The sequence below is a fragment of the Ictidomys tridecemlineatus genome, chromosome 15 (genome assembly GCF_052094955.1).
Source record: "Ictidomys tridecemlineatus isolate mIctTri1 chromosome 15, mIctTri1.hap1, whole genome shotgun sequence".
Lineage (NCBI taxonomy): Eukaryota > Metazoa > Chordata > Mammalia > Rodentia > Sciuridae > Ictidomys > Ictidomys tridecemlineatus.
In genome coordinates, this window is record NC_135491.1 from 10,760,844 (window position 1) to 10,788,282 (window position 27,439).

General features: G+C 61.4%; 4 protein-coding genes across 14 annotated transcripts in view; 2 read left to right on the plus strand and 2 right to left on the minus strand.

Moving 5' to 3' along the window:
* Nucleotides 1–995: 995 nt before the first annotated feature.
* Nucleotides 996–3,241, minus strand: Bloc1s3 (biogenesis of lysosomal organelles complex 1 subunit 3). Of its 3 annotated transcripts, none has more exons than XM_005338215.5 (2): nt 3,100–3,241; nt 996–2,659 (listed from the first exon to the last, which is right to left on the minus strand). In XM_005338215.5, exon 2 carries the CDS (start codon nt 2,648–2,650, stop codon nt 2,063–2,065), a length of 588 nt encoding a protein of 195 aa, XP_005338272.2. In that variant the 5' UTR covers nt 2,651–2,659; nt 3,100–3,241; the 3' UTR covers nt 996–2,062. The 3 variants fall into 3 exon arrangements, with proteins under 3 accessions (XP_005338272.2, XP_021590865.2, XP_040136065.2); XM_021735190.3 differs by having other exon boundaries at nt 3,055–3,215; XM_040280131.2 differs by lacking the exon at nt 3,100–3,241 and adding an exon at nt 2,806–3,042.
* Nucleotides 3,242–3,599: 358 nt separating this feature from the next.
* Trappc6a (trafficking protein particle complex subunit 6A) lies at nt 3,600–11,265 on the plus strand. Of its 3 annotated transcripts, none has more exons than XM_040280132.2 (6): nt 3,600–3,753; nt 9,008–9,075; nt 9,209–9,386; nt 9,906–9,989; nt 10,139–10,232; nt 10,982–11,265. In XM_040280132.2, exons 1-6 carry the CDS (start codon nt 3,670–3,672, stop codon nt 11,011–11,013), a joined length of 540 nt encoding a protein of 179 aa, XP_040136066.2. In that variant the 5' UTR covers nt 3,600–3,669; the 3' UTR covers nt 11,014–11,265. The 3 variants fall into 3 exon arrangements, with proteins under 3 accessions (XP_040136066.2, XP_005338271.1, XP_077888027.1); XM_005338214.5 differs by having other exon boundaries at nt 9,269–9,386; XM_078031901.1 differs by lacking the exon at nt 10,139–10,232.
* A 1,587-nt stretch (nt 11,266–12,852) lies between these two features.
* Nkpd1 (NTPase KAP family P-loop domain containing 1) lies at nt 12,853–20,410 on the plus strand. Of its 2 annotated transcripts, XM_040280124.2 has the most exons (5): nt 12,853–12,943; nt 13,540–13,658; nt 14,625–15,062; nt 17,065–17,196; nt 18,332–20,410. In XM_040280124.2, exons 2-5 carry the CDS (start codon nt 13,553–13,555, stop codon nt 20,125–20,127), a joined length of 2,472 nt encoding a protein of 823 aa, XP_040136058.2. In that variant the 5' UTR covers nt 12,853–12,943; nt 13,540–13,552; the 3' UTR covers nt 20,128–20,410. The 2 variants fall into 2 exon arrangements, with proteins under 2 accessions (XP_040136058.2, XP_077888018.1); XM_078031892.1 differs by lacking the exon at nt 14,625–15,062 and having other exon boundaries at nt 12,855–12,943.
* A 3,350-nt stretch (nt 20,411–23,760) lies between these two features.
* Nucleotides 23,761–27,439, minus strand: part of Ppp1r37 (protein phosphatase 1 regulatory subunit 37) — a 38,924-nt gene continuing 35,245 nt past the window's right edge. For 5 of the 6 annotated variants that reach the window (XM_078031897.1, XM_078031899.1, XM_078031896.1 and 2 more), the window contains 6 exons: nt 26,738–26,850; nt 25,982–26,123; nt 25,731–25,897; nt 24,902–25,628; nt 24,512–24,598; nt 23,761–24,434 (listed from right to left, as the gene is read on the minus strand). In XM_078031897.1, coding sequence (XP_077888023.1) covers nt 24,516–24,598; nt 24,902–25,628; nt 25,731–25,897; nt 25,982–26,123; nt 26,738–26,850 — 1,232 coding nt within the window. In that variant the 3' untranslated portion in view covers nt 23,761–24,434; nt 24,512–24,515. Of the gene's footprint in view, nt 24,435–24,507; nt 24,599–24,901; nt 25,629–25,730; nt 25,898–25,981; nt 26,124–26,737; nt 26,851–27,439 lie in introns of all 6 variants that reach the window. The other variant, XM_078031898.1, reaches the window with a different exon arrangement.

A 27,439-nucleotide genomic window follows, 5' to 3' on the forward strand; every position in this document is an offset into this window, starting at 1 on the left:
CCTTTCTTTCTTTCTTCAAACAGCAAGCCTGGAAGCTATGGTAATCCAAGAGCCTGGGTCTCAGTATTGACAAATGCTGTCAGGATAAGTGTGAGCTGAGCTACCTCTGCACTTCTAGCTCAGGAAATCGACTGCCCCTTCTCTTCTGAGCTTGGCTGAAGATGCTGGTTGATTCTCTGCTTACTGGTTGCTAAGTGAAGAGCAAGAATTCCTGCCTGGCTTAGAAGCCTACCTTCCTGACTCTTGCTGGTGCCGCATTCACCTCTATATCCCCTCTCTTCCCTCTAATACCTCAGTAGGTGCTATAGATCAGATATTTTTTTTTTTTTAATATTGGGGATGGAACGCTTGGGTGCTCTACCACTGAGCCATCCTCAGTCCTTTTAATTTTTTTGAAATATGGTCTTACCAAGTTTTCCAAGTTGGCCTCAAACTTGTGATCCTCCTGCCTCAGCCCTCCCAAGTAGCTGGGGTTATAGGTGTGCACCACCATATCCAGATAGCTAGGCTCTTTAAAGCCCCACGGAAGCCTTTGGGTTCAAGCATCTCCCACTGGCAGGGTGTGGTGGTGAGCTGAATTCAGCAGTTCCCTTCCCCAGGCGCTCCCCGATGTGATGTACCTTGCAACAGGCCCAAGGCAATAGGCCTAGCAGCCTTGGACTGGAATCTCTGAATCTCTAATCAAAACAAACCTATCCTCCTTATCTCAGGTTGATGGTCTTGGGGATTTTGTCAGTGTAGGAAAGTTAACACGCCCTTTTTGACTCAGGGCTCTGCACATGCTGTCTGCATTCCTCTCCATTCTACTCCCAGGTCACTTATGGACACCTCCAGGGCTCAGCTCAGACATCAAGGTCACTTCCTCTGAGAAGCTAAATGACCACTCCTCCCCAGACCAGGTTGTGCAGAGGCCAGCAAACCTTTACCACACTGCTCTTTCTTTAGAGCTCTAAGCATGCCAGGAAAAAAAGAAAACAAAAAAACTGAACAATAAGTTATGGTTCCTCCAGTTATTTATACAATATTGTAAGTCTCCCATATTGTCAGGGACTGCTTGTTGCAACCCCCAGCTCAAGAACCCCAAAGTGTATGTTGAATTAATTAAATACAAATAAATGCAAAATCAAGGAAAAACCCAAATACAGTTTCACTTTCAATAGGCTAGAGAGGGGGCCTCAACTCAGAGAAATCACCAACTCACCCAGTCCATACTGGGGGGGTGGGGAAGAGAAACTGAGCAAGTTGGGAAATGTTTTGGATTTTAATGAGTCCACCATAGAGAGCTCTTCCTCACCTTTCCATCCTGGGGCTCAGATCTTGGAGTACGGCTTCGGGGAAGGGTGTAAATGTGACTGTGCTGAGGACAAAGGCAGGCCTGAAAGAGGAAGCAGACTGCACACAGAGGCTTCTACCCCAGCCCAGGAGCTGGGCCAGAAATCCACAGCCTTTCAGCACCCAGGGACCAACAGACAGCACACCTGCGAAAAGTGGGACCCTACTGCACCAAAAGCACCACGGTGGGCTGAAGTGAGCCCAAGTGCCTGAAGGGTGTCACTTCAGGTCTAGAGAGTTAGGAGGGGGCACCACCTTGGCCTAGAGTTCCTGGGTCTGGAGGAGATGCCACGTGCCAGGGGATCTGGTGCAGGAGGATCCCTTTGGGTCAGGAGGGGGCATCATTTTGGGCCTGAGGAAGGAAACTAGTCAGTACATGGAACTCCAGGACCAGGTAACTAAAGTAAGCATGACAGGAAAAACAAAAGGAAACAAAACCTATCCTAAGGGTACGGCTGGACTCTGGAGATGAGATCGGGCTGAAGGGGTGGAGCCAAGCCCGAGGAGGAGGAGGAGGAGGAGCCAGGAGACAGGGTGGAAATAGACCACCACAGAGCAGCTATTTACCAGAGGCCAGAGTCAGGGCCATGAGGCAAAACCAGGGCGTTATCCAGCGGGGGCAGGTTTAGCCCTAGGATGCGGAAAGGAAGACAAGAGTACTGTGACACAGCCATGTCACAAAAGCTACCAAGCCTACCCCCAAGAGGCAGTCAGGTAGGGAAGTCGAGTCTCAGGCCCGAGGTCCCGGGTCTTGCTCGGGCTCGCTGCCCGGCACACCGCGGATGTCCGGCAGCAGACAGCAGCTAGCCACGATGTCCAAACGCTCAGCAAGGGCGCAGAGGTCCCCGCGCGCCAGACGCACGCTGTGGGCTGCCGCCAACCCCGTCGCCTGAGCGGCTGCCAGTCTCCCAGCCAAGGCGGCCACGTCCCTGCCCGCACGGCGGTACACGCCGCTCACAGCAGCGGCCACATCGTGGTCCAGCCGCGCTTGGCTCTCGGCCAGCCGCTGCTGTAGCAGCGAGCGCGCGGGGGCAGGTGCCGGGGCTTCCTCGGCGGCCCAGGCCTCCCCTGCCGAGTCCCGCTGCACCACAAGCGGAGGCAGGTCCCTCGGCGCGGCAGTAGGCTCCGGCTCCGGGTCCGAGTCGGTCTCTGCAGCCTCCCCGGCTACCTTCAGCCCCGTGGGTCGGCCGCGCGACGGGCCGGAGGGGCCCAGGTACAACTCCTCCTCCGACGAGGACGCAGAGAGCTCCGAGTCCGTCTCAGCCGCCTCCCCAGGAACCACGGTCCCGGGCCTCCGCCGACGACCCTGGGATGCCATGGCGCGGCGCTAGGAAAGAGAAGCGAAGACTCCGCGTGAGAGGCACCCCTGCGTGGAAAGGGCATAACCTGGAATCCTAGTCCCTCTGCTGCTTCTCCTAATGATTTAGGGACAAATGCTTCCTTTGTCGCGGCCTCAGTTTCCTCTTCCGTTACCTGGAAGGTGACGCGGGCAACGGACCCCAACCTCTTCAGTGTACAGATGGGAAACTGAGGCCGAGCTCGATTACGGCTCTAGGGCCGGTTCCTAGAGTTCTAAACAGTTCTTCCGGAATTCGCCTCCAAACAGAGGCGGTGAGTCCTTCAGGCCTCAGACCCGAAGGCACGCGGGCTCATGAGTGGCTGAGGAACCAGTGACAGTCATAAAATGGGGGTAGTCCAGGGGACTGGGATCGGTACACTAACCCGAAGGAGGGGGTGAAGGGTCAGCACAATCGCCCAAAGCCATACCAGGTCTCAGGAGCTCCGAGCCCGCGGGATCCCCTATCGGGCGGAAGTGCGGCGTCACAGAGGGCTAAAGTCCCGACCAATAAGAGAGTGGGTTGGGCGGGCATTTGACGGCCAAGTCACGAGGGGTCGTTCTCTACCAACCAGGAAACCAGTTCCCAGCACCATCTTTGAGGGCGTGTGCGCAGCAGAGTCACGTGAACGAAGGCACGGCCAATAGGGAGCGGTCGCACAGGCTCTTCCGTGTTGTGCTTCGAGGAAAGCCTAGAGCGGACAAATAGGGCTTTTTTAAAAAACAAGAATGTCACGTGCAATCCGGCATTCGGCCAACGGAACAAGGGCAGGAGTCCAAATAAAGGCGGAAGATGGTATCACGTGTGGCCAATGAGAGGCAGAGCAACGCCGCCCCACGTCTCGCCGCTCACGCGAGCCCGCCGCGGGGAGGCGGGGCCAGCCTAAACACCAATGGGAATGCGGTGGGCGGGATCTATCGGAACGAGGGAGGCGAGGCTTGCCCAGTCCGGCCAATAAGAGCTGGAGTTGCGGTGGTAGTTGGGCGCGCGAGGCTGACGCATGGCGGATGCAGTGTTGTTTGAATTTCTGCACACCGAGATGGTGGCGGAGCTCTGGACTCCCGACCCCGACCCAGGCTCGGGGGTGAGCGCGGGGTCTTGGGGGAGGAGACGCCGACCGCGACGGGAAGACGGTGTGCAGGCCTCGGGGCGCACGGAGGGCGCGTGCCTTCGGTGTCTGCCGCCGAGTTCGAACCTCTGGCCCCGCCCCTGCTTCGGAGCAGGCTTTGGGTTGTGGGGGGTCGCGACGGTGCCTCCCTCGCGGGTTATTGGTAGAAGTGAACCAGATGACTCAGGGTAAAGCACTTAGTTCAATGTCTGGCATAGAGTAAGCGGTTAGCAATTATAATAATTGTTATTGGGCGTGTACCGAGGGTGAGGACTCGCCTCCACCCCTCCCCAGGCATGCAGTCCAGTGACTTAATCTTTTTGTTCCTCAGTTTCTTCCTTTGCACGAAGAGCCTCCAGCAATATCTAAGTCACAGAGTAGGAGGGACATTTATTCACCCCACAAGCACTAAATCAAAATGCCGATCTTCATGAAACTTAGGTTTTAGTAGAGGAATCAAATAATAAAACGTGTCACTAGCTGTTGAGAAGTACTATAAAGAAAACTTCAGGAGAGTCCAGGAAGAAAGAGGAGGGGTGCGTGGTGGATGATGGGGGCTAGCCTGAAGAAGGGAAGGAAAAGGAGGCACCAAATCTGGGGAATTAGCGGGGGTGGGTTGGTAAGATCAGTCCAGGAAGGAAAGGAGGAGCGAAGCTCCAAAGAGGAAGCACGTTTGACATTTTGGAAGTTAGTCCTTGTGAAGACTAAATGAATTAAAACTTTTTTTTTTTTTTTTTTTTTTTTTTGGTACTGGGGATTGAACCCAGGGGTGCCTTACCACTGAGCTACACCCCCGGCTTTCAATTTTTTTTTTAAATTTTGTTTTTGAGATAGTATCTCATTAAGAGACTGGCTTTGAACTTTTGATCCTCCTGCCTCAGCCTCCTGAGCTGCGGGATTACAGATGTGCACTACTGCGCCTGGCAAAACTTTAAAGCATTCAATATGATGTCTAGCACATAGTCTATGAAACATGAGAGCTTTTGCTGTAAAGCTGTTGGGGGATGCTGAGGATATGGCTTGCCTTCCTTGCACTGTACTGAGGTTTTATTTGCAGCATCACCAAAAAAAAAAAATGAAGAAGAAATCAGTAATTGAGAAAAAATGGAGCTTCACGGAGTGTAGGTGCTTAATAATTGGGGTGGTGGTCACTCTTTTTCACTATTGTTTTGTGATCATGGTCATCACCACATGCAAGAATGTATTTATTGTAGTATTGAGGATGGAACCTAGGGTCTCAGATTCTCCCTAAAATTGCCCAGTTGGCCTAGAACCTGCCACTTGCCTCAGCCTCCTGAATAGCTGGGACTACAGGTGCCGGCACCATGCATAGCTATGCAAGACATTTTTATTGGCTCAGGTTTCCTTTTGCACATTAGGAGTCCCAGGGAGAGTGTTGCTGGTTATTATCAGGGTAGTTTCTTCTGAGTTTATTCATTCATTTGTCAGACTTTTTACTAAGACCTCCAAGGTACCATGCCTTTCTGTAGGCTCTGGGGATTCCTTAGTGAACCACACAAAAATCCTTGTGCTCCTGGAGTGTCTGTTGAAATGGAAAGAGATGAGTGAAGCCTGTGGTAGGTTGCATAACTGCTGTAAGATAAAGCCTGGCAGCGTGGCAGCTGGTGAGTTGGTCAGTGGGTTAACAGCTTTTCAGCACCCCACACTTCCTGGCTTTCAAACCAGAGATCCAGGGCCCTGACCTCTGCCATTTCTCCTCCAGTCCTCTACCAGGCCCTGGTTGTATGTTTCCCTTCTGTCTGTCCACTCCCTTGCCCTGGCCCAGGCTCCCTCCTCTCTGCCCCTGTGGGACTGCCCTACTCCCCTTTTGCTTACTTCTCAGTTAACACCTATTAATCTGTCAGATCTTCCTTCAAATGCTCCTCCTCAGGGAAGCCTTCCCTGAGCCCCCAGGCGAGTTTTTGTCTCCTTCACACATTCTGGGCCCCCTCCTCACTCTCTGGTTGGCTTCATCACACTCAGAAAGGTTGTATCTGAATTGTGCTTCTGTGCCAGACTGTGTGCCCCACATGAGCTGGGACAGGTCTGTGTGGATCACATAGTGGGTCCTCAGTGTGGATTATCACGGAAGTGAATGCAGACCAGTGCTGTGGAGGGGGTAGCGGGCCTGGATCCTTTGAGCATTGTAACCCATCATGGCTCTCGCGGCAGGAGTGTCGCACATGCTGCCCTGGGCATCACAGTCCTGGTTGCACTAGCTCCTCATCACCCGCCTCCCGCACTCCACCTGACCCTCCCTCTGTAGGTGTAGCACCTGAGCTGAGGGGAGGGAGTTTCTTGCTCTCCAGGGTGGAGCTGGGCAAGGAAGGCTCCCTCTCCTCAGCTTGCACCAGGCCATAACTCTCGCCTGTGCGAGTGGGTTCTGTGGTCAGACAAGTGTGGGAAACACTGCTGTACTCAGCTTGACTCACCCCCGGTTATCAGGGCACTTGACCTTGCCTGGGACTCCTGGGCCCAGTTCCCTGCCTAGGCCCCTGGGGTTTTGAGTCTGGGGTCTTTCCAGAGCCTCCCATGGGACTAGTGGGAGTGGCCTGGACAGCAGGCTTAGGAAGCTCTTGGGGGCCTTAAGGTGCAGACAGGGAAGAACAGAGGCAGGTCTGGGACTTTCGAGGGGAAGGCCCTTCTGGAGGCCGCACAGGGACAGTCAGGGGCCAAAGGAGAACTTGACAGCTGCTTTCCAGAGCTCCTCTCTGGTGGGGACTGTCTCCACAGTGACTCCCCTGCTGCTTGAGGATGCCCTCATACTACCCTGACTTTGCCCATGTCCCCTGTCTGGCATTACCTCCTTCCCATCAGTAGTTTCAGAGGAACAGAAAGTGCACCAACTCTGGGCCGGGCTCTGGCCCGTTTGTGTGAATGGGAGAGTCCCCACCTTGTCCCTTCTGTGAGAGGACAGACAGGGAAGGCAGGCTGTGACAGAGGCAGTTAGCTGTTTGTCCCCTCCTCTGCCCTTTCTGCCCCTTGCCCTCACTTCCTGTTCCCCTCTTGCTTGCCCTTCTTCCGCATACCCCTACCTGCCAGTCTTTTCAGGTCAGCAGATATTTAATTGGCCCCTGTCTTGGTCCAGGCACAGTGGGACCAGCAGTGACAATATCTGTGACACCATGTGCAAGTAGGCACCTCCATGAGTCCTTTTGTACATGTGGGGAAACTGAGGCATGGGCCAGCAGGTAACCTGCCCCAGTTCACACCTTGTAAGTGGTGGAGCCAGGATTTCCAACCCAGGGAAACTGAAGTTCACGGAAGGAGAACTTGGACTTGCCAGCAACCCTCTGGCTCCCCTCCCCTCCTGGCCTGGCTGGGGACCAGGAGGCTCTCTGGCCCCATCGGGCCCTTCTTACCTTATGGGGCTGTGGTCCTGTCGGGTGTCCTCAGGGTGTCCCCCCTGCCCGGTGGAGGTCATCCAGCACAGTCTTTCTAAGGGTTATTCGTTACATTCCCAGCTCTCGTGTGCTCCCTGCCAGATGCCAGGCCCGCAGGGCAGGGGCTGAGTGTGCTACCCCTGCATGTGGCAGTCAGGCAGCACCTGTGGCCTCAACCCTGGGCTGGCTGCAGGTGCCCATGGGGAATGGCAGCCCCCTTGGCCTGCTCCTGCCCCTCCTGGTGGAGCTGGCTGTGCTCTGCCCTGCACACTGGCCAGTCGCAGGAGACGAGCTTCTGGAGGACACCCAAGAAATGGAGGGATCCACGGGGAGAGCTCAGTTTTCCTGCCATGTTGGGAAGTCCTCGTGAGCAGGGACAGAGATTCGCCCTGTCGGGGTGGAAGGGATGGGAGGAGGATGGGAGACCACAGGGGAGTGACAGCCAGACCTTGCTAGGTGCTGGCATAGGTGACCCCAAGAGAGAGCGCCCCTTCCTTGTGGCTCTTCTCCAGCCAGGGTGCTGTCACCTCGCTTGGCAGGCTGTGGACGGGGTGTTGGTGAGGTTGACTTAGCCTCCTTGAAGCACCTGACTGGCATTTACTGATCCCTTTTCTCGTGGGGCTCCCAGGAGGTAACGCCATTAGCCTTATCCTCCTCTTACATGGGGAAACCGAGGCTCACGAACTCGGCCATCGCCCCAGCTCCCACGTCTGGTAAGTGTAGGGCAGATCTAAACCTGGGTGCTGAAGCCACGGGCAGTGCAAGAGGGACCCACGTGTCACTGTGCTGATAATCCTTGCTCAGGCCCCATTCCCAGTGCTCCCCACCCGGTGGGCCTCGCCTCACCATCTCCCTGACGCAGCACAGCTGTGGGTGGCATCCTGCCTGCCCATCTGGGCTTGTTGGAAGCCCATCTGCTTGGTTTGGTAGCCCTGTGGCTGAGTGGGCCTGGGACAGGTTCTTAACCCTTTGGAGCCCGTTTGCAGGTATGAAGTACAACCGGCCTTATGGGCTTATTAAACTCAAATGAGGGGCTGGGCGTGGCAGTGCACGCTTGTAATCCCAGCTGCCTGAGAGGCTGAGGGGGGACTGCCCAGAGGTTCAAGGCCAGCCTGGCAGTGCAACAAGATCCCATCTCAGGGGGCTGGAGTGCTCTCCGTGAATGCACAAGGCCCTGGGTTCAATCCCCAGCAACACACACATACACAAATCCCATCTCAGGAAAAAATAAAAACGAGCCCCAGCCATTCTGTGCGCTGTCCTTGTGCAGCGCTCCTGCTGCCCCCCACCCGCTTTGCTCTCATCTCAGTCCTCACCTGGCCGCCTCTGCCTCCTGGAGCCCCACGTGTCCTCCCAGGGACCTTGGCTGGCTCCTTCAGGCCTGATAGTCTTAAGTGACTCTCACAGTCTCCCTTCTGATGGCCTAGCCCAGGGCTTTGGCCACATGGGCCCTTGGGAAAGTCCCCTGGGGGTCCTCCTCACGAGTGTTGTAAGGCCCCCTTGGAGCTCCAGGTGTGTGGAGGGTGCCATCTGCGAGGAGTTGTCGTGCCTGCCTGGGGAAGACGTGGACTCCTGGGGGCGGCAGGCTGAGCCTGAGGCCCGTGGGGTCTGTGGAATTGGGGGGGGGCACAGGCTGCCCTGGGCAGAGGGCAAGGCTGGCCAGCCAGGTGGCCCCCAGGGCCTCCAGTACCCTGGGCAGGCTGGCAGGAAGTCCCCCCTCCGCCTCTTCCTCCTCCTGGGCTGATAGGGGTCCTGCTCTTGGGGTCTGCTTGCAGTGGCCACTCCTGGCTGGCTCCTGCTGGGAGGTGACCAAGGGCCCCCTGAACCTTTCTTCCCTGGCCTTCTAGGGACAGAAGACATGCCCGTCTGTCCTGGAGAGCATGGGGTTCCGCGTGGGCCAGGCTCTGGGTGAGAGGTGAGAGCCCGCCTTCCTGCCCCCCTACCCTGGCCGGGAGGGTGTGCAGGACCCAGGTTGGGTCCTCTGGCAGCCTGGCCCAGGGCAAGGTCAGTTGCTCCTTGCTTCATCCCTCTTCCTCACCTGCTGCTAGCATCAGCTTGGGCCCCAGCCTGCCCTGCCCTGCCCTGCCCTCCCCTGCCCTGCCCTCCAGGCTGCCCCGAGACACTCCGGCCTTCAGGGAGGAGCTGGATGTCCTCAAGTTCCTGTGCAAAGACCTGTGGGTGGCCGTGTTCCAAAAGCAGATGGATGGCCTTCGCACCAATCACCAGGTGGGTGTGTGCCCTGTTCCCTGGCGCCTCCAGCACAGCTGGCCTGGCTGAAGGCAGAGGCTGGAGCCCGGGAGGGGGAGCCCTGGTAGGAAGGCTAGAGGGGCCTGTGGGGGCCGCCCAGGGCCCGGAGGTAGGAGGAGCCACTGGAAGCCACCTCTTCTCTGGGTCTGTGTGGTCCTCTGAGGAGGCCCGGGCTGCGGTGGGGCATCAGGCTATTTCCAGAACTTCGCCAGCCCCCAGGATGCAGCCCTGCTGGTTGGCAGCAGGTGGCCTGGCACCACACTGCTCTTCTCGCGCTGCTCCCTTCCTACTGAACACCCATGCGGGCCCAGCCACCTGGGAGGCAGGAGCTCCTTTCCCGGGAAGCCATGCGGCTGGCCGGGCAGACCTTGGCCCCCCACAGCTCTGCAGGAGGGGTTTCCAGCCACAGAGCCGTGAGGTGGGGTCCTGGGCCCTGCCTCCCTCTCCACATAATGCCAGTGGACAGGCTGGGCCCATGAGCTTCTCTTCTGCTTCCAGGGGACCTATGTCTTGCAGGACAACAGCTTCCCGCTCCTCGTCCCGATGGCCTCAGGCCTGCAGTATCTAGAGGAAGCCCCCAAGGTATGGGGGGCTGGGACTGTCACCTTCATTTACCTGTCTACCCGCCCTTGCTCCTAGCGGCCCTTTCCCAGGCCTAGGGAGCATCCCAGGCCCAGGACCTGGGTGCTGGCCTCCCCTCCTCCCACAATGGTCTGTGTCCCCTGCCCCAGTTCCTGGCCTTCACCTGCGGCCTTCTGTGTGGCGCCCTCCATACCCTGGGCTTCCAGAGCCTGGTCACCGCCTCCGTGGCAGCCCTGCCCGCCTGTGAGTCTTGTTGGGGGGGTTCTCCTCATCCTTTGTTCGGTGGGTACTGGGGAGGCCAGGACAGGCCCCGGCCCCCGCTGACAGATGTGGGATTTGGGGCTCAGCTTAAGTCACCTGTTCAGGCCCCTCCATGCCCTGGCGCTGGGAGGGCCCAGGCCTCTGCCTCCTCGGGAAGTCCCAGCCCCAGGGAGAAGCCCTTGGTAATCTTGAGCATGTCTTCCCAAACACGGAACCCAGGGACGTGACAGGTGTCCTCCTTGTTGGTCTGCTCACGGGGGCAGGAGGGTGGCTTCGAGATGGGCGTCGGTTGCAGCCCACACAACAGGTGTCTCCTGACGCCCGGGTACTGCTGGGATGGAGCCCCTGAGCAGGAGCTGAAGCCTTCTCCCTGCGCGAGCGCAGCCTGCCCTGAAGCTGCTGCCAGGCTGCCTCGCCATCCCGCCCCCCAGTTATTCCCCATCTTCCAGTTTCGGAGGTCACTCATGGGGAAATGGGGCCCAGGTGGGCAGGGCTGCAGATGGACATGCCATAGAGGCCTGTGCCAGGCCTCCCTGCCCTGTCACCCACACAGCCCTGGGATGTGGGCCAGGAGGACAGGAGCACTGTGCCCTGTGACCTGCTCGCTGGTGAATTAAGGCCCCACCCGGGCCACCAGGCTGCCTCACAGGGCATGGGAGTGTCAGGGCTGTTGGCTGCCCTCTGCCTCCCCCAGATCACAGCCTCCGGCTAAGGTGGCCTTTGCCTTCCAGGTAAGTTCCAGGTGGTGATCCAGAAACCTTGAGGACCCGGTCACCCCTGCCCAGCCGCAGAGCACCCCTGGTTTTCACCCCTCTGGAGACAGCGGGCACCTCGGCCCAGGACCTTGGGTGGCTGCCCTGGGGGCGGTCTTGGGGTCAGTGCCCGGACTCCAGTTCTGAGTGTCCCGTGCTCAACGGGAGCTCAGGGCGCTGGAGGCAATGTGTCCTACTGGTCAGGACTGGTGGCGGGATATGCGCGACATCACTCAGGTGTTAATAAAGTTCTGTATGTGGCATTCGGTTCAGTGGAAGGTGGGGGGGCAGCAGTGCTGCACTGTCACAGGTCCCACTGGGCCGCAGACGGCTCCTCCACCTCTGGGACCCTCCCCTCTGCCCGCGTCTGCCTGTACTGAGGGCTGAGCCCCTGGACTTGCTGCCCTCCCTGCACGCCCCCGGGCCTGCTGCCTCCCTAGCAGTGCGGGCTGTCCTCTGCCCAACGGGGCACACTACGCCGTCTCTCCGGGAACAGGGCTGGGGGCATCCAGAGCACGGGCGAGGGGAAGCTGGGCACTCTCACCCGTCCCTACCCAGTGCCTGGGTGCACTTCACTGGCCTGGCTGACGTGGATCCTCCCAGAGATGGTAGCCCGGCTGCTCTGCACTGTCTAGGGAGTGTGCCCATTTGCACTTGTCACATCTGGGGTGTCATACACGTGGACCTGGGCTCCACCACCAGCCGCCTCCTGTGAGCACCTGGGCCTCAGGGATGCAGGCTGGGGCTGGACGGCACTGTGACCGGGAAGAGTCCTTTGTTAAAAAGTCGCCTCCATCTCTAGAGTGGTCAGAGGCCCCTTTGGCCCCACCCTGCCCGGCTCACCCCCAACCCTGCCACCCTGTCCTTGCTGAGGCCTGAGGTTAACCTGTAAAGATGCCCATCACATGCCATCCAGGGGCTTCAGGCAGAGCCCTGGGGAGTGGGAGACAGGGCAGGAAGCCTTCCCCAAATGGGCCGAAGGGCCAGAGGAGAGAGCAGCAGGCGGCAGGAGGGAGGCCTCCCCCTGGTCACCCAGTCAGAACCCCAGAGGGAGCGCCCTGCAGGGCCCGGCGGGCTCCCTCCCACCAGACCACCCCAGCCACTTCTGAGGGAAGTGACTGATCACCCTGGGCGCCAGCCACCTCAGGGAGATGTCCCTAGAGGACCTAGGGCCCCACAGTCTCATGTCACTCTTGCCCAGCAAGCCTTGGGAGCCTGGGTGCACAGGCCACCTGCCATGCTGCTGTGTGGCCTGGGGCAAGGGGCTGCCCGTCTTGGGCCTCCATTTTCTCATCTGTGAAGTGGGCATCACAGCAGGCCCCGGGCGCTGGTGAGGAGAAACAAGCGGAGTGTGACCAGCCCCAGGATGCCCTGCATGTGGGGCTGTCAAGGCAGGTGTGTGCGGAGCAGCTGAGAAGTGGGTCAGCCAGTGCCCCCCACGTGGCGCTAGGGCCTTTGCTAAAGGCCCAGCCCTGGACTAGGTGGACTCCTACCTGATTCTTCTCGAGACAGGCGCCAGCTGGGCCCACTCAGTAATGAGGAAGACAAGGCTCAGAGGAGTGAAGTCACTTGCCCAAGGTCACACAGCTGGGCCAAGGAGGAGTTGGCAACTGAATTGGATCGTGCCTTCTCCCAGGACAACCCCCGACCCAGCTTCTGCCCCAGCAGGCGCGCCCCGGGGCTGGGGAGACCCTGTGACTTGGCCGTGTGAGGGCTGTGGTGTCCATCTCCATCCTCCTGGGGGACAGTGTGGGAGTGATGGGGCTCCCAGTCCTAGAGAGTACCAGGATGGGTGGCTGCCAGGAGGGGCGGGGACAGGCAGGCAAACCGGTCTGGCGGGCGGGCAGCTCAGGGCTCCACTTGGGCCTGCGCGACAGTCGTGGGGCTGGCCTGGCAGCTCAGGCCACGGGCTGGGAGCTGGGGCCACAAGGCCACCTCCAGGTATGTTTGGGGACCCCAGACCAAAGGAGGTGGTGGGCAGGGCCACACACCTGGCTGCTGACCCTCACCACCCCTGCTCCCTGGCTTCCCCTGCCACGGCCCCCCATGCGGCATCCCTCCTGCTCTGCCCGGGCGCTTCACGCCTTAAAGCCACACGTCCCTCCTGGCCGGCTCTGCCCAGTCTCCCCAAACTGGATCAGTGCAATTTAGCCCCCCGAATTTCCCATCCCCTCATTCAACCCCACTGTACCCAGCGGTGGAATCCGCTGCCCCAGAGCCTTGGCCGCCCCCCAACTCAAGCCGCATCGGCCTCCCCAGCCCCAGCCTCTGTTCCCTTTGTGGGCAACCCTGCTGCCCAGCCCGCCTCTGCTCGGCACCCCGTCAACCCGGGCGGCCTCCATCCTGCCTGGTGGCCGTGCCCATCCCTCATGCCCCGAGGAGTGCTGCCCCTGCCCAGGGCCCAGGAACAGGACCAGCCTCTCACCTGGCCATCACACACAGCCGTCCCCGGGCAGGGCTGGGTTGGCAACCTCAGCTCTCCGCCACTCAGGTCCCAGGGTGCTGGGCACTGAGCCTGTGGTGTCCCTTCTGCCCAGGAGCAGGCCCCCAATGTCACGGCCTGCCATGAGCAAACACTACAAGGTCCACTCCACCAAGAGTGGCCAGAGCCCCAGTGAGCGCTACTTCTTGGATCCAGAGGTGGGTCACCAAAAAGGTAAGGATTCAGTTGGGGGCATGGGGGGACTGGCCCTGAGTGGATGGTCAAGCGGAAAGAGAACTCAGGCCCCAGGGGGAGAGCCACCGGCACCGGGGAGAGGCTCTTTGCTGTGTGTTGGAGACGACGGGGTGCGCTGTGGTGCCCAGGCTGCTCTCCAGCTCCTGGGCTCAAGCGATCCTCCTGCCTCAGCCTCCCCAGGAGCTGGGACTACAGGCTTGACCTTGAGCCTGGGTCTGTAGAGGCTTCAGTTTCGTGGGGCCTGGGGGGTACGGCAGGGGTGAGGGGGCCAAGGGTGGGAACCTACGCTAGGAGCAGGGGAGACCCTCCTTATATCTCCAGGCTCCAAGGGACAGAGCCAATCTGGGGGCTAGCTGTGGGGAGACGTCGGGAGGGGGAGCCCCAATCTATTGTTCTGCATGGTGGGGACTCAGCATCCAGTGGTGACCGCAGGTGCTCCTGCCAGGGGGGGAGGGGACGGTTACCTCCCATCAGAGCTGCTTCAGCCTCTCAGGGCCAGGCAGGCCCCCAGCCTCCCTGGCCAGCACTGCCTGAGCCTGGAACACCGCCCAGCCCCCTTTCCTGGCCCTGGTCTAGCCCCTCTCAGTGGCCACCACCAGGCACTCTGGCCTCTCCTGGACCTGCCAGGCCACCCCCAGTGGGGTCCCCCCAGCACTCCCGATGAGCCCTGCCCCGAGGACTCCTTAAGGCCCAGGATTTCTGGCAGCAGGAATCCGGGGTGCCGGGATGCACAAGCATCCTGTCGTCACCCCGCCAGCCCTGACCCCCATGCCCCAGCCTCCTAGCTGGCCCCCCACACCCCCTCCTCGAGGTCTCTGGTCTGGGGCCCCTGGCGCTCCCCCCAGGGCTTCCCCTCAAGACCGACCCCTTCGGAGCCGGCACCTGGGTCAGGGAGTCACCCCGGGTCAGGGAGTCGGGCGCACCACCCCACTTCCTTCCTTCTAGGATGCTGTCAGCAGTGGTGCCAAGACCCAGCGGCCCCTCGAGCCCATGGGCCCGGTCGGCCATGCCCCCGGTCACACTGGCAGCAGGCCTACCACATCCACCGAGGGGGTGGCAGTGGCCGGCGCCAGGGCCCCCAGCCCCGCCTCCTGCAGCAGTGGCAGCCCCAGCCCCCGCCTCCAGGCCCCCTGCGCCAGCGCCTTTGCCCTGTTCACGGGGCGCAGAAGGGGCTGCCTCCAACCGCCGCTGCCCCCTTGAGACCAGCCGGCGCCCTGCAGCCGCCCCCTGCGCCCGCCGCAGCGCCCTCCGCAGCCCGCGCCTCGGCCAGCAGCGGCCCAGCCCTGCCCTCCGCAGCCCGCACCCTCCTGGAGCCCAGCGAGCCCACCGAGACCCGGCCCCTACCGGCGCCCGCCGCCTGCGGCTCCTTCACCTACGGCTCCGGTGCTCAGCCAGGCCTCCGGACCCTCCCGTCCCTGCCTCCCTTCTTGCCTGGGCCTCCTGCTCCCTGGCTAGCTCTGGCTGTCCTCCCCCCACGTTCTGGCCCTGGCAGAAGGGGCGTCATCTCTGCCCCGGGCCGCAGGTGGCTGCCTCTGCCTGGCCTGTCGGGTGCGCGGTGTCGGTCCTGGTGGGCAGCAAGGCCTCTCTCCCTCTCCCTCTGCTGACCCCTGGCTCTGCTTTCTCTGCCTGGCGCCCTCTCCGCTGGCCCAGGAGGCCACGGGGGACATGGGGCAGGGGGTAACAGTGACATGGGCAGCTTGTTGGCCAGCTCTGGAGGGGGTCGTGTGGCGCTGCAGCAGGAGTGGGGAGTGAGGGGGGCGGAGCGAGCAGGGAGAGGTGGGCGGGACCCAGGAGCGGGCGAGGGGTGTCTTCATGGAGCCCGTTCTACTGGAGGAGGAGGGAGGCACAGGAAACAAACGGGAAAGTCCAAAAGCCTGTCACTGGTGACACCACATGAAAGAGAAACAAAGCAGGGAGAGGAGGGGCGATGGGTCTGCAGAGGAACAGGCCACCAAGGCTGGGCCTCATCAGGAGGCATCTGAGCAGAACTGGTGCAGCAGGGTCGACCAAGGCCCAGGCCCTGAGGTACCTGTTCCAGGGACAGAAGGAGACCAGTGCTTCACTCTGGCTTTCCCCAGTGAGGCAGGAGCCACAGGCAGCTTTGGAGGGACAGGAGCTGACTCAGGACCCATCAGGACAATGGGCTGCAATGGGAGGGTGGCAGGTGCCTTGGGGCTGCAAGAGTGGGCGGGAGGTGCTGGTGGCCTGGCAGCAGAGGTGGGGACACAGTCACTCTGGTTCAATAGAAGATGAACAAGAACTCAGGTCTAGTTTGGGCCCAACCTTGTTACTGGAGCCTTGGGGCCAGGATGCCCATTTCACACACAGGAAAATAGAGGCTGAGTGAGGTGAGGTCACCCATTGATTAGGGAGAACTGGACCAGGTGTGCCCTGGCCACCACCACCTCAGCCAACCTTGTTCTGAGGCTTCCTGCTGCCCTCCTGGCTCTGCCACTAGGCAAGGCCATCTCCTGCAGCCCACCAGGTGGCTCAGGAAGTGGGTGGGACACTGCCCACCAGAGCCCCATGTTGGTGCTCCAATTCCAGGTCCAAGAAGTAAGGCTTGAGGGGTTGGGCAGGGTTGTTGTGGTGCTTGGTGGCCAGGATTCTGTGTTTAAATGACCATTCCAGACAGTGGCATTGGCCAAAAACCTGGCAGGGACCAAGGACCTGGCCAGACCCTTTGGCTTCCACACTCCCTGGCACTCCTCCTCTCAGGGGCCCCACTTCTACGGTCCTGCTGAGAATGAGGAGCCAGGACCAGCACCCTGCTCGGGCACCTCTTTCCCAAGCCTGATCAGGTGGGATTAGGTGACTTGTGGGCATAGGGTCCTGGAGAGGGGAGAGGTCAGGGTAAAGGGTAGGCAGGAATCGGAGAGGAACCTGTAGTCCCCTGGATCCACCAACCCACCCACCCACCCACCCACCCTGGTGCCAGGCTAACAGTGGGCAGAAGCCAACCTGCATCAGGGACTTTGGAGGCTGGAAAGCCGTGTCTTAGCCTCCGAGGACCTCATGTCCTGTGACAGATCCATGGAATCCTCCGAGGGCAGCCGTGAGCTGGGTCCAGCAAGCCTGATAACGGAAGCTTAGGACAGCCAGACTCCCACAAGCCTCTGGTCTGGGTCTGAGAGAGTCCAGCTTCTCAGCCTCAGCCTGATGGGTCCAGGGTTAGATTCTCCAAACAGCACATCTGTCACTGGAGGTGGAGGCTCCGGTGACCCCAGAGACCTCCATTGTAGCAGCTGACTTGGATCACCTGGGGAAGCAGGGAGGGGCTGCTCATGCAGGGAGGGCCAAGGGTGAGGCTTCAAAGGACAGCTGGGAGGTGGGAGGGTGGTGCCGGGCCAGCCTCATTGACTCAGTTTCCCCACCTGACCCCCAGACATCCTGACAGAGGATGACGTCTACTGCAGCTGCCTGGCCAAGACTCTCTGCCACGTGCCCGTCCCCGTGACTGTGGGTTTCTACGCCCCCTTTGGCTGCCGGCTGCACATGATGCTGGACAAGATCACCAGTGAGGACCTGGGCCGGGGGTGGGGCGGGAGTTAGGAAGCCAAGCCTCTGGCCTCTGCCTAGTTCGAGGCTGCCCCAAGGTCCACTCACCTGTGAGATCAGCCGCCCCGGGTGGCCACCCATAACTCAGCAGTGATCGCTCCCATGCCCATAGCCTCTGCCCTGGTCCCTGCCTACTGTCCTCCCTGGCTTCCCCTCCTGCCCAACAAATCCACTCCTAAAATACAAACTGGCCCCCCCTGCCCTGGAGCCTCCCTTGCTCCCCAGCACCCTAGAGAGAAAACCCGGCTCCTCACTGAAGTGGCAGCTTCCTGCCAGCCCTGCTGTCCCTGTGCCCTGGTGCTCACTCCCAGGACACCCAGCAGACGGATGTTCATTGAAGGCACAGTGGAAAGCTGGCCAGCTGCCAGAGCCTGCTGGAGCTGACCCCAGTCCGTGTGGCCAGAGGCCTCGGCCGCTCCACCATGTGCCCAGTGGCAGTTCTAGTGCTGATTATCCAGCCCTGCCCCTGCGAGGTCACAGGAGCACAGCAGGGGCCTGGAGTTCCTGCCCTGGGCCAGGTGAGGTGGGAGGTGCTCGCTCCCTGCCTCGGACAGAACCTGCCCTGGACTCATCTGCTCTTCAGGTTTCCCAGCACCATCTTGTGCCCAGGGGACACAGTGGTGACCAAGATAATCAGGGCCTTGCCCTCACAGTCCAGCAAGGGACAGAGATGACCCTGACCCAGCCTGGGGTCAGGAGCTCCCTGGAGGAGCCAGGGCTGAGGCCCCTTGGAGGAGGAACAGGACAGTGAAAGGAGACTGGCACTGTCCCTACTGCTTCCCATTCTCTTCCTCAGGGCGTCAGTCGTTCCTTCCGTCCCTGGGCAGCCCTTTTAGAGCCTTTTCAGGACCCCCAGAAGGGCCGCCCACCTCTTGCCGGGTCCTGGCTCTCCTCACTTCCTCCCATCCACTCTCCTGAAGGCTTTGCTTCTGCCCTTGGCCGCCTTTGGTGCAAGCCAGGTCCAGGCCTCTCCATGACTCTCAGTTCTTCAGTTCAAGTCCCGCCCCCCGGTCCCCGCGTCCCGGTGCAGCCCCCTCCCCAGCCTGCCCCGCCCCCGTCGCCAAAATGCCACTTACTGGCGTCCCGCTCCGCAGTGCTGATGCAGCAGGAGGCGGCGCAGCGCGAGGCCGAGGAGCTGCAGCGCGTGCAGTGGCGGCCGCGGCCGGTGCGCGGCTGGGGCTTCCCGCGGCTGCTGTGGTACCTGGTGTTCCTGCAGCCCATCATCACCGAGCTGCACCTGCGGCGCAAGAACGTGCAGTTTCTCTTCATCCGCTTCAGCGCCTGGCAATACGCCGGCTCGGACAAGCTGTGGGCCGGCCTGGTGACGACGCTGTGCGAGGGCATCCGCCACCGCTACGGCGCCCTGCCCTTCAGCTTGTACTCGGTGCTGGGCAACAAGCCGGCCACGACGTCGGGCTGCTGCCACCGCGAGTGGCACTGCCGGCGCCGCGTGTTCCTGGCGCTGCTGGCGCTGCTGGCGGCGCTCTGCCTGGGCGTGGGCCTGCTCTACCTGTCCCTGGGCGGCCACGCGCTGGGCCACGGCAGTGCCAGCGGCAGCGTGCTCAAGGTGTTCGGCGGCGCGGCCACCACGCTGTCGGGCTCGGGGCTGCTCATGGCCGTGTACTCGGTGGGCAAGCACATGTTCGTGAGCCAACGCAAGAAAATCGAGCGGCTGGTGTCGCGGGAGAAGTTCGGCAGCCAGCTGGGCTTCATGTGCGAGGTGAAGAAGGAGGTGGAGCTGCTCACCGACTTCCTGTGCTTCCTGGAGATCTACCAGCGGCGCCGGCTGCGCGTCGTGCTCGAGGTCACCGGGCTGGACACGTGCTACCCCGAGCGCGTGGTGGGCGTGCTCAACGCCATCAACACGCTGCTGTCTGATAGCCACGCGCCCTTCATCTTTATCCTGGTCGTGGACCCCAGCATCCTGGCCGCGTGCCTCGAGAGCGCGGGCAACATGAAGGGCACGGCCGACAACGGCTACCTCTTCCTTAACCGCACGGTCACGCTGCCCTTCTCGGTGCCCATCATGGGCCGCCGCACCAAGCTGCAGTTCCTGCACGATGCGGTGCAGAGCCGCGACGACCTGCTCTTCCGCGAGATCACGCACAAGCTGCGGCCGCCCGCCGGCGAGGGCAGCGAGGGCGTGCAGCTTCTGGCGGTGGAGACGCAGGCGGGCGCCGAGCGCGAGCAGGGCCGCATCGACGCCGAGGCGGCGCGCCGCATCCAGGAGGCGCTCTTCTGCCTGCACGACGAGCGCGACTGTCTGTACGAATACGTGCCCGACAACGTGGTGTCCATGCGGCGCATCGTCAACACCGTGCCCATCACCGTGCGGCTGCTGCAGCAGCAGCAGCAGCAGGCGGACTACGGGGGCCCCACGCCGCGCCAGGCCGTGGCGTGGGTGGTGCTCGCCAACCAGTGGCCCTGCCGCCTCAGCTGGGTGCTGCAGTGCCTGGAGGACCGGCAGCAGGTCGGGGGAGCGCCCGAGGGTCGCGCGCGCCTCTGGGACGTGTTTTGCGACAACAGCCGTGAGCTGCACACCATGACCAAGGCGTTGCAGAACGTGCTCGACCTCGACGGCGACCCGGAGCTCTTTCAGCGCTTCCTGGGCGCCGACTTCCCCTTCACGGTGGCCGAGGCACAGTGCCTGCTGCGCTGCACCGTCAACCTGGACCACTCCATCCGCCGCCGCATGGGCCTCATCCGGGCCGTCAAAGCACTCAAGCCGCCCACCCCGCCCAAGTCCCCTGCTGGGGATGCCCCCCACGCCATCAACGGAGCCAACAGTGCCTCGGGGTCGTCTCCAGCAGGCCGGAATCCAGGGAACGCCAGTGAAGCCCACCAACCCCGGGAAAGAGCCCACGGGGGCAAGCCAAGGCCCGTGGCCTGACTGCCCTCCACTCCAGGGGGATCTAGCCCCCGTGGACCATGAATGATTCACTCCAGGGGCCGCAGAAGGCAGCAGCTCCTCCCTCAGCCCTGATGAGGGCCTGTGGGGGAGATGGGGGCCCAAGAAGCCTCAGTGGCCACATCCCCCAAGCGTCTCCGGGAGCCAGAGTGGGTAGTGGGCAGTAGCCTCCAAGGAGGGGCGGTATGCCAGTGTGCGTCTGAGGGCACACAGAAGGACCAGTGAAAAACGCAGGGCTCAAGTGCAATAAATGAAGATATAGAGAGCCTGGGTTGAGCTTCACATCCTGAACTTCCTTGCTCAGCAAGCACTGGGGGCCAGGCCTGCCCTGCCCTGCCCTGCCCAGCCCATTTCCTCCTCTGAGCTATCCTGGCAACAGAAGGTAGCATCCTGGGTGGCAGGAGGGCTTGCGGGGGCGGTGGGTGAGGCTGCAGAGGTGGGGGGAATGAAGGACAGACATGCCAGTTGACTCAAGCAATGCAGGGCACCCAGGCCTCCGGGGATCCCAGGTCCCTGTCCCCATGCCCTAGCCTGCCCTCTGTGGGCAGGGCAGGAGCTGGCATTTCCGAGGGTGGTGCTCCTAGTGACCTCAGCAGGCTGCTCCGCCCCCAGCATAATGGGCTAATTGGACTCAGGCAGCTGAGTGGGCTACAGAGCTGCCCCAGCTGAGTAACTGTCCAGGAGGTGCCTGTTGTATGGGTCACTCCAGGGCCACCACCAGCTGGTCATTGACACAGAAGCCATCTTGTCAGCCCCTTGGATGAGAACAAGGAAACCAGGATCAGTGACATTTGGTGTATCTGGAGTGTGAGCTAGACTGCCATTGCCACCAACTGCACCTTCCAGCAGTGGGACAGAGAACTAGGACAATGGTGTCCTTCTCTGGGCAGTTCCCAATTCCTCATGCATCAAATATTCAGCCACACACGAAGGCCTGTGGGGGGCCTGGCCCAGTTGGGGAGAGAGGCAAAAGGGACTGGCACTGAATAAGCTAGGGATCCGAGGTTGAGGGCGTGGCTTTATGCCAAAGCCCTGCCTGAGGGCTGAGGACAGTTCCCCAGGAAGGGCTCGGTGAAGGTGCCTATTCTCTGGCCACCGGGCCTGGGTTGCGGGGAGGGTGCTGGCCTCACACGCCTTGGCTCCCTCTTCTAACCACAGCCACTGCCGCAGGGGTGGGCACGGGTCAGAGCCCCATGACCGCCACAGAGACGTGGTCTCGGCCCAGGTGTGGCCAAGCTGGAGTGAGGACAGTAGGGGAGAGCCTGTCGAAGGACAAAGTCATCTGGGAAGACAGGACCTCGTGACCCCCCTCCAGTTGTCCCTCCCATCTCCCTTCCCACGGCTGAGCACGAGGCTGTAGGAAGCGGGTCCCAGGCTGGGGGGCTGGGAGAACCAGGACCCAGCCCGTCAGAAGCTGTAGTCAGGGTCATGGGCACCCAGCAGTGGCCAGACTGTTCCTTTATCTTAAGACCTTGGCCAGGAGTGCCACAACAGGATGTCAGAGTGGTGGTGATGGCTCTGCCACCAACATCCACACTGCCCTCTAGTGTGTGCAACTTTCATGGGCACCGGCAACAGGCAAGGCCAAGGGGCTGTCACCACAGTAAGGGTGCACAAGCGACACAGGTGCCTGTCCTGCCGCAGCAGAGGGTGAAGTGGGTAAGCCATCTGACCCAAGGAGGGATGCCTGAAGCCCCAGGGGACAACAGAGCTCCCAAGTGCATGGGAGGGTGAACAGTGGCCTGGTTCCAAACCCTCACAAACTGACAGTAGATACAAAGGTCACAGCCATCAAGGTCCTAAGATTTGGTCTTTAAGATAGGGCTGGGGTTGTGGCTCAGTGGCGGAGTCCCTGCCTGGCATGTGTGAGGCACCGAGTTCGACTCTCAGCACCGCATACAAATAAATAAAATAAAGGTCCATTGACCACTAAAAACCAAAACTTTGGTGTAGGGTTAGAAAAGACTCCCTCGACAGGCCCAGTGGGGCAACCTGTAGGTGGCTGAGGGCAAGGGGGAGAAAGCACTTGGCCAAGGGAATCCCCTTTGCCTCCAGTCCACGATTCGAGATTCCTGAAAATCAAGAGCCCTATAAAATTGGGGACATTCACTTCCTGGGGCTGCTATAACAAAGTCCCATGGACATTATTGTCTCGGTACAGAGGCTAGGATCAAGAAGGAATCCTCCCGCGCCTTCTCCATGGCTCGTAGGAACCTGTCCACATGCTGTCCTCCCTGTTGGCTGTGTTTGTGTCCAAATTCTTTTTTCTGGTTCAGGGGACTGAACCCAAGTCACTCTACCTGTGACTACATTCCCAGCCATTCTTATTTTTTGAGGGAGGGTCTTGCTAAATTGCCCAGGCTGGCCTCAAATCTGCAACCCTCCTGGCTTGGCCTCCCCCTCCCCAGGATCACAGGCGAGCACCTCCAGGCTTTTGTTTTTAAGCAGCCTTGGGGTGGAGCCCAGGGCTTGGAGCAGCAGACAGGTGCTCTACTACTGAGCCACATCCGGCCCCGATTCCCCCTTTAAAAGGACGGCAGTCACACTGGTTTAGGGCCGCCCTAGTGAGCTCATCTGAAACAAGATTAGGGGTAAGGTCTATTTCCAGATAAGGTCACATCCTCACCTTAAGCAAAGTTATTGCAAGGAAGGACAGGGACAAGGCTAGGAAGAGGATCCTAGCCCCTCACAGGTGGCACAGGGGCAGATGAGCCGCACCCGTCTGGCCTAGAGATGGAGGCAGAGGCCTAAGGGGAGGGCCATGGGCCTGAGAGGTGGGGAATCTCGAGCACTAGGTGGACTGGGGGACACTGGACCAGCCAGGCAAGACCTGCTTCTCAGCATCTGGGGACAAACCCCTAAATCTCTGGGCTCACCCAGAAGGTGCTGAAGCCAGGGCGTCCTGGAGGGGCCCCTCCTTCTCTCCCCACCCGCCAAACGGCCACAGCAGAAAGGATGACAAGTTCAGAACTCAGGAGTGGAGACAGGCTGGCTGTGCCACTGATCCCCAGCTGTTGAGGCACAGATGAGAGACACAAACTGGTGGCAGCTGTTGTGTATGGTTTCCCTGAGCCCAAATGGGAGCCCCGCCATTGTCCTAGGGAGCAGGGAGGACACTCGAGCAACAAGCACAAACCCACAGTGGTTTAAAGGGGAAAGATGCTGTTCTCAGACACCCAGGAGCCAGAGTGCAGAGGACTCCCAGGCTATGCAGGACCCCACACTCTGCAGGGGAGGGGACAGGGTGGGTGGCCAAGGCTCTTCCCACTGCAGGTGACAAGAGCAGGCTCTCTGAGCCACTGGTGACCAGGCAGAGGCTTCTGCACCCAAGCCCCTTAGGCAGCACCCTGACTAGACCTAGAGCTGGTGGCTACTCGGGGCTTGTTCCCCCAAAGGAAAGGTGCACACCACCTAGCTGGACAGGGCGGGCTGCGCTGCGCCCCCCGTGGAACACACAGGAAGGGGTGGGTGGAGTGGGAAGGCATGCTGTGGCCTGTCAGCCCCCTGGTTTTCCTCAGTGGGGACCCCTGGCACCTGACCCAGCAGCTGCTCTGTAACCAGGAGCCCTGCTCACCCCAGCAGGGGGCGCACAGTCAAGCCAGACGGAGGGGCGAATGGTGAACCCAGCCCCAGTTTATTAGAAAAGGTGTGAACAGAGCTGCACCGACAGGAGGGGCCTTCCCAGCCCCACCCGCCTTGCCCGCACCCGCCACCCGCCCACGCTTGTAGTGCCTCCCAGGGCGCAGCCTCAAGTGGCTTGGGCAGCAGGTCCCCAGAACCCATGCTGCCGCTGCCCCAGCTCCCTGATAGATTTATTGCACTTAAGAAAGAGAAAGCTCTGATCCTCTGCACCCAGCCCCACCCACACCCCACCTGGGGCTTCTAGGAATTTCCACCACCATCACCTCGGCTCACCGCCCCTCCCGTGCCACCGCTTGGTCCTGTTCTGGACCAACGGGGGCCATCCCACCACCACCCTGAACTCCTGCCCTTAATAGGGCAGGCCTGGCCAAATGGACACTCCTGAGTGGCCTTGTGGCCTGATGTCCCTGGAGACCTCCTCCTCCTCTTCCCATCCACCCCAGCCCCGAGTCTCTAAGTGGCAGACATAAATAGAAGTGCTGAAGTCAGGTGGGAGCCACCTCCGCGGCTCCTGCACCACTGGTAGTGTTGCCGGGGCGGGGCCTCGGGTGCCCACCCAGTGTCCTGGTCTCGGGAAGGCCGGGTGGGGTGGGCAGGCTCTCACGGCTCTGGTCTCGGCTCATCGAAGACCCAACGGGAAAAAGGAACTGGGGGAGCAGAGACGGGGCAGTCAGGGCAGGGCTCCGTCGCCCTCCCCAGCTCCCGGAGGTCCTCGCCCACCTACAGTGTCACAGTGTCTCCTGTGTGGCCTCCTGACTGGCCTCCAGAAGCATCTCCTCCAGCTTCTTCTCGTCCTGGGGGCGGCGCAGCTCTGTGGGCGGCAGCGTGTCAGGTGGGCGTGGGGGGTGCGCTCGCCTGGCCTGGCCCTGCCCAGCCAGACCCAGGGCCAGCAGGTGCACCGAAGGCCACAGACCTCACATGCTCCCACCCTGGAAAGAGCTCCCAGGGCCCCAGGGACACAGGACAAGAGCCACGGACCAAACAAAACTCATTCGTCCTGCCCTGGCTGGGCCATTTTAAAGAAGGGGACATAGGCCCACCAAGGCAGGTGCTGGCCTGGGGTCACGCTCGGTACCCTGGGGCCCTGGTCACCCTGCCCCTGAGCCCCTCTCACCATGTTCCAGGCTGCAGCTGCCCCCTTTGGCCTCAGGCCCCGGGGGTGGCTCTGGGGGCAGTGCGAGGGCAAACTCAGGCTTCAGGCCGTTGGGCAGTGGTGGCCCTGACTGAGGCAGCTCCAGCTGGGGCTGAGGATCAGACGACCCTGGGTCCTGGGTGCCAGTGGCCTCAGCTGGTGGTAGGGTCGGTGAGGCAGGTGGGGAAGGTGGAGGTGAGGAGGGCAGGGAGACCAAGGCTGGGGGAGCAGGAGGCTCTGCCCTTTCCGGTGGACTCTCCACCCGGGTCACCACAAACACCTTGTGACCTCGGCCTGGGCTGGTCACAGAAATACGTTGCTCAGTGGGGGAGGAGGGGCTGCTTGGGGGGCTCCTGTCCCCAGGGCCCAAGGAGTCCGTGGGGGGCACCAGAGCAGGGCAGGGGGCCGAGGGCCTCTGGCCACCGCTGGCCTCCTCCCTCTGCCTGTCCTCCTCCTCCCCGTCAGAGGCGGAGTCCGAGTCCGAGTCTGGGCTGGGTCCGGTGCTCGGGGCCCCATTCTGTGCCCCGGCAGCAGGCGTGTCTCCGGGCTCCTCAAGGGGCTGGGGCCCGGTGACGGTGATCTCGGGCATGGAGGCCGACGGCTGCAGCTGCTGCTCCTTCTCCTGTTCTCGCGCCAGCTCGAAGTTGCGCCCGCAGCCGCTCTGGATCTCTGCCAGCAGCGCCTTCTGCGTCTCCATGAAGCTCTTCACCTGTGGCGTGGGGCCTGGCTAGGGCTCGGCTCTAGGGTGCCCGCTGCCCACACCTACAGTGGCCTCCCCGTCCCCACGGGCAGCAGGTGGAGCCTCACTCACCGCTTCCTTCTTGGGCTCTCGGTCAAGGTCCAGGCGCAACAGTGAGTGGTTCACCTTGAGGGCCAACGACAGTGCCATGAGCCCGCCCGTCTTGATCTCGTTCTCCCGCAGGTCCAGTCTCAGGAGGCGGGGGCTCTCGGCGATGAACTCTGCTACCGCCACCGCGCCTGGGGGGGGACCGCAGGGCTGGCCGTGGGCCCCACGCCCGCTGGCCGCCCTGCCAAGCCCACTGGCCCCGCCCCGCACCCTACCCTCGCAGGTGAGCTTGGTGGAGGCCAGGCCGAGGCGCAGCACGCTGCGGTTGCTGATGAGCCCATTTTTGAGGTTGCGCACACCCTCGTTGCCGATGGGGTTGTGGCCCAGGTTCAGCGTCTCCAGGCTCTGTGTGTGTGGCTGCGGGAGGGCAGGGGTGGTGAGCCGAGGCCCAGAGGACGGGTCATTAAAGATGCCAGAGAAAGACTGGAGCCCAGGAGCAAGGGGCCGAGCACTGGCGCCCTGATCTGCTCACTCCTGGAGCAGTTGCGCCCCTGTGCACGCGAAATCTCCCTCAGCACTATGGCTGTCCATTCTAACACTCCCAGCATCCCACTGGTCCCCACCCCTCAACAGCCTGGCCGGCTCCAATGGTGAGGCTGGACTGGTCCTCGAGTGTCCTTAGGTCTGAGGACAGCCTTCCGGCGAGGGGGGAGCTGACCCCAGTACTGGGCAGCCAGTGCTTGCCCTCAGAGCCCTAGTGCCCACTCGGCTGGCCATGCATGGTACATAACTCAAGACGGAAACCTCGCTGAAGGCTTCCAAAAATACAACGCTTAAGCAAAATGTCTGCAGCGTGTGCAAAGCACACCCCCCCACCCCATCACACCGGGTGAAGAGGGCAACTGAGGAGAGTGGCACGGGGCCGCAGGCTGCTGGCAAAACAGGGCCCACGCCTGCAGGAAGAGCAGCCCGGCTGGGAGACGATGGTGGCAGTGACCAAGATACCCCTCCAGTTTCCCGGGCCCACTCACCAGCGTCATGCCTAAGAAGGCCATGCCGGTGTGCGTGAGCTGGTTGTTCCACAGCACCAGGGTCACCAGGCCCTTCCTCTGCTCCTTGAGGCCCTCGCAGATGTAGGCCAGACCTGGGGGAGGCTTGAGTCAGAACCCTGTCTGTGGCCCCTGCACATTCCAGGGACACGTGCGTGGGACCCTCTGCTTGGATCCTGCCTGCCTGGCCCCACAGGCTCTGGCCTTGTAGCCTCCCTTGGCCTGGCAGTCAGCTCCTCGATCCATGTCCCCCACCAGCTGCTTCTGGTCTTTGCTCAAATGAGAACATCCCCAGCTCAGGAGCTAGTCACGAACTGCAGCCTGGGCACTTGGCTCACGTGCCTCCTCTCTGCCTCATCTCCAGCTCTGAGCTGAAAGCCAGAACAGCAGGAGCACTGCTGGGGTGTGGCCTGCCATGCAGTGCGGACGCTGGCCTCTGGTCCCCCACTGCCCACCATGCCTGGGGACACTGCTCCATCGTGCCATGTGGCAGCCCCTCCTCCTTCAAGGCCCCTCTGCTCATGGTACCTCTTCCTCTCCTCCCAGCTGTTGGCAGAGGGGAGCCAAGGTCACCAATACCATACACCTTCACCCCAGGGAGCACACCGTGGTCCCCAAACCCCTCAGCTCCTTCCACTGCGGGCCACTGCACTGGCAAGTCCCTCTGCCCCTTTTCCAAGGTTG